The 5,255-nt window shown below is 43.0% G+C and overlaps 1 protein-coding gene across 1 annotated transcript; it reads left to right on the top strand.

Annotated features, from left to right (window-relative positions):
* Positions 1-3,074: 3,074 nt before the first annotated feature.
* Positions 3,075-3,799, top strand: T265_04880 (hypothetical protein; the record flags this gene model as incomplete). The annotated part of the gene is made up of 2 exons (XM_009169734.1): positions 3,075-3,394; positions 3,475-3,799. 2 exons carry the CDS (start codon positions 3,075-3,077, stop codon positions 3,797-3,799), a joined length of 645 nt encoding a protein of 214 aa, XP_009167998.1.
* Positions 3,800-5,255: the final 1,456 nt, after the last annotated feature.

The following is a 5,255-nucleotide window of genomic DNA, read 5'->3' as shown; positions in this document are numbered from 1 at the left end:
GTAAACAGATGTTCTTCCACGGTTTTCGACAACAAAGTATGGCTGTAGTCATCTGGTCATTTCATTGTTAGCGCAAATCTTTAGTCCAGACAGTAAAGACTGGTAAGATTTAAGAAAACCTTCAGGTCATAAAAAAGTTAACGTCGAAAACGCAAAGTAATCTTGTGTCTTGCTAAGGCTGAAACGAGTTACAACTGGGCGAAAAACGGGCGCGAGTAAATGGAGATATACTTATGATTCTGGCCCGCGACTACCCTAATTATATCACAGAAATCATATTTAGCTTGGCAAGGAACTGATCGATAAATCGATATGCAATGAAACTGGGCGCATAAAAGTTCCTCTGAAAAGGAGGTTAGCATTTAATCGGGAATGCGTTTGAAGTAAGTTGATTTATTTGGTTCGGATGCCAACTGGTTGACTTAATTAGGTGAAAATTTAATTAAATATTTTAAATACTGAATCCTTTCTATACGTAAATGCTAGGTAACGTGACGAAAGACGAGCAGGTCACGTTGGTTGCGCCTGGGACTGAGTCATGGGGTATGTTGTGACCAGTACCCCTGGGATAGAAGCGCAAACCGCTGAACCATCTTAAACTCGGCCGTTTCCAGTTTCGCAGCTGTTTCTACTTTCACATTTCAAGCTTATATCTTTTTATTCGTTAGAAGACGCATTGAGCGTCACTCATGGATCATGGGACACACAGGTCGATCTGCCGACCACTAACATAATGCTGTAATGGACCCTGACCTTAGTCGTGTGCAACATAACTCGTCGAGGTGGACACCCTTGGGAAAACTGAATCCAACCAAGACCCACTTGCCACTCACTACCCGCGGTGGAAATAAAAAAAACCCTACGCAGTATTTGAACTAACAAGTCAAGTGAAACTGATGAGCCATGAACCGATAAGCAGCTCAGAGGAAGGATACTTTCACTTTAGGTGTGAAACTACCTTGTGACAAGTAGTCACTCGTGGAATCAGTCAATACTTGATCACGTGAAATGTCACTGTTCACATGATTGTGCCTTGTTTACGATAAAATAGAGACGATCTTTGAAAATTTGTCACAATGAACCAGAAATAGGAAAAATAAGATTTCCCATTCCCTTGCTTTATGTAACCATTGCTCACTTTGCTCAATCAGAGACAGAGGTTGTGTGAATTCGTAAGAAGTTTTGGCAGAACAATTTCAACGTACTTCACATAAAAGAACAATAAACACAACGTCAAACTAATAACTATGTTCTGGATACCAAGGTTACCGGATACAGGCCACGAATGAGTGTTAAAAACTTGCAAATTCATAGGGCGAGAGGTATTGGGATTTCAGGAGGCCTTCTCTCCCCCTTGCCAGTTATTTCTGAAAACGGTTACTGCAATTGTTATTAAGTGAGTATTAAGTGAGTGCCACACGTTTCTTTCATCATTGGTATCAGAGGTTCCCTCCTGAGTGAAGCTGACTGGACGCACGCACACAAATATACACAGTGCTTAACTTGAACCTGTTTTGGCCATCCGAATGAGGGTGATTCATGTAAAGACGTAGGCGACGCACTGTCACTGAGAGACATTCAGTTTACAACTTGAACCTGTTTGGCCATCCGAATGAGGGTGATTCATGTAAAGACGTAGGCGACGCACTGTCACTGAGAGACATTCAGTTTACAAACTTTGTGGAGCTTTATCAGGCGTGTATTCGTGAAAGTAACGCAGACAGACAACCTTTGATAGCTATTCTCGCGTTGACGGACGGTCTTGAAAGAGGGGTTCAACATACAAGGAGTTTCCGAACCTAACTATCTATCGGCCGTGGATGCTCTTAAATTGGTGTTTGATCATACTCATATTGATGTAAATATTCAATTTTATCATCAAAGATATCTCCACAACCAGATAATTCTGATAAGCGATTTTGGGGAGTTCGCACTGGTAGTCTGGATTAGAGCAGCGTCTTAGTACCTCGAACCCACTTCAAGACCTGATTCATCAGACGAAAATCGAATTGGATACCCATGGCAGTCAAATGAGCTAATTGCTTGTCGAAATATCAGCAGATTTTTCGGGTTTAATAGAACCCCATACAATAATACTGGCCATTTGTAGCAGGAAAGGCACTTTGTAGGATCCAAACTTCCAGATTTTTTCAATGCAGGTTTGACGTGAAACGATGTAGTCGTCCTGCGGTTAGCAGTCGTTGTGGCTGTCCACAGACCGGAAGGATTGATGTCTTTCAGACATCATGGTCTTGCAAGGTAGGATTGGTGTGCGTCTGAAACAAAGTAGCTAGCTAGGTTCGTTCCAACAGATAAACAAAAAACAAGGGACATTACCACAAGAAACGGGTTCGTCAATTTAAATCGCTAAATCTCTTCACTAAATAACTGCGTGAGCATCACCGGACAGCAGTTGCCTTGTCATCCCGAAGACAATATCGGGCTGCACGCTTTGTCGCCTTAACGTTCTTTACCCAAATATTCCACAAACCTATAATATAAAAGTTTATTTCTCAATTCGCACCACTGGCCTGTGGAAAAAAAATCTATGGAACATCGAAAACGTTTTGTACCTTGAAGATATCATGTACAACCATATAGTTCGAAACAAGCCCAAAAAACTGTCTAGAAAAGTGAATCAATGCGCGTAAGCTCCCGTGGTGCACAATTCTCACCTTCAATCCTCTCCTTCTATGTCATCCGGAGTTTGCTCTCTCAGTATGAATTAGAAATCTTTTAAGAAAAACGTCGCTGTTATAAGTTGTTCAGTGGTGTCATAGTAGGTATTTATGGGATTTTTAAACAAAAGTTGTGAGTGGATTTCGCAGGCAGCAGCTACAGTTTGCAAACAGTTCAAAATTTGAGGAAGCGATAGCTGTTTACGCGTTTATTGCGCATCATATCAGCGAAAAACATCAAGAGAAACTTAAAGTATTTCATCTCATGTTTTTCTCTCTGTTGGGGCCCGAATGAACGATTACTTCTTGGATCGCCCACCAAGTCAAACTTTTTACCGAATCGGCATGCTTCCCCACTTCAGTCCATGATTAATAACGCTGCTCTTCAACTTCGTCATGGATCCAATCATGGAAGATTCACTACCTGCCTCTAATGTCTGTGGGGCCGAAGTGCTCCCTGGGCGTAGGCGTGACATCAGCTTGTCTGTCAAGGGTCGAGTTTTCAATGCTGCGGTGCGCTCCATATTACTATATGGATCAGAAACCTGGCCGCTGCGCGCTGAGGACGTCAAAAGACTTTCACTGTTTGACCATCGATGTCTTCGGAGCATTACCCGAATCTGGTGGGAACACCGGATCAGCAATTCTGAAGTACGTCGAATGGTATTCGGGAGAAATAACTCACCCTCGATAGATGAACTGATCACACTGCATAGGTTGCGCTAACTTGGCCACTTGCTGCGTATAACAGTCGACCGACTTCCTCGAAGGGCTCTTTTCGCACAACCACGTGAAGGGTGGAAGAGAGCCAGAGGCGGTCAAACAATGGCTTGGCAGCGAAGTATGAAAGCCATTACCAGCAAACTCAGCTGCGCTGGTCACTGCCGTCTTCCTGGATGAGGACCCCGAGACGGGCCACATCAATGTCTAGAGACATGGTCAGACATGGCCCAGTCGCGCCCTCAATGGCGCTTGTGCACCCAAGCTATTACCTTCAATGCATAGCTCCCTTCCCAATTCCCCCACTTGACAGTCCACTAACTGTGCTGGATTTATCCACTAATTTATCATCTCCCGCCTGCAATGCGCAGCTACCTACCCCCTCCCCCAATCATCGGTGAACGAAAATGCGACAGCTACAACTACTGTGCGACGAGTACGCGGTTATTACGGCTGAAAATGATGATGATGAATCACACTAAAATTTTCATCAACCTCAGTTCCAAATGTTTTTGGAGAGTTTCATTGGCTTTCCTGTCTCTAAAGTTGAATAAATGTTTTAAACGATTGACGAAACATTGGTGTAATAATGAAGTAAAATCTAAGTGAATTATGGTTCAAAGTGTGAGTAGAATCCCCTTTGTCGCACGAGACAAACATTTTTAGCTCAATAACCCTCGGTTTTTTCTATTGAAATGAGACTACTCCGTAGGACTACTCTGTTTTCAAGAGAAATCAGACGCGCAGCTGTTTATAGAGTTGAGAACTTCACTTTTTAGTACGCAATCCAGCCAGCCTGGTTCGGCTTTCTCAAACTCGTCCTGCTGGGAAGATATCACTTCTCGTAGGACTGAAAACAGCCACAGAAAGGCATTTGTGGCAAGCTACATGTATTTTACCACTTGTTATCCATGTGAACCAATCGCTCATGTTCTATCTTGTTTGTTCACACACGAGGGTCATTGACCATTAGGATTGTCGTTTCAATTGTCGTTTCGTTGACTCAGTTCAGTCCTACAGCGAGTTAAATTAGGTAATTGCACACAAGCAACAGTTCAAACGGTCGTGTGTGTGGATGTCAACTTGTCTTGATCCTCAAAAAACAACAAAGTTTTGATGCACATAAAAATCCTCTTACTTGGCAAGCGAGATCTAACCAACCCGGTCCAGTAATTCCTGGAAAAAAGCCTGAATCTGCGCAGAATAACTACGCATGATTTCGCCATTCCGGACGAACGCAATTTTAGTTGGTCACTTTGATGAAGTCTACCTTAGAGTTACGGTTATGTGACAATCCCTCAAACGCCTCACTCAAACGCACTTAGCCGACATTGGCGTAGAAGTGGCACAAGTTTGGAAGGCTCACTCAAAAACAGTCTTAACAAAATAACCACAAAGCCGATTTAAATGTTAGGCAGTGACGCAATCATGCCCAAGGTAATTGCGGTGTGCTTTTGTGTTTCATATTAGTTTATGTCAGTTCTGATACGGAAGTATTCGCTACAAGTGGCATCTTTTGTGGTTTGCGTTTTTTTGTCAGCTGGCCCATGCAAGCATGAATACTCACACCAGAAAGATTTGTGTCAATTCGAGTTTTCTAAATTGCAGTGACAAGCTATGCAGAACGCCTGCATTACGCCTGCGATCGCCAGCAAATCCACTGTAGAAGTGGCGGTGATGCCATGGATTACTGAATGCCGCTTTTAAAGGGTGTTCAGCATGAAATGATTGATTTCAGGGAACAAAGCTGAACAAATGACTGCTTATTGCACAGTTTTCCACGTTTCTGAACAGACATAAGTAGTCGTTGGAGGTGAGGGTATGAATATTTGGAAGAACTAATCAGTATTGGTCTAC

The sequence above is a fragment of the Opisthorchis viverrini genome (assembly GCF_000715545.1).
Source record: "Opisthorchis viverrini unplaced genomic scaffold opera_v5_84, whole genome shotgun sequence".
Lineage (NCBI taxonomy): Eukaryota > Metazoa > Platyhelminthes > Trematoda > Opisthorchiida > Opisthorchiidae > Opisthorchis > Opisthorchis viverrini.
Note: the sequence above shows the minus strand (reverse complement) of the source record. Positions and strands in the feature narration are given on the sequence as shown.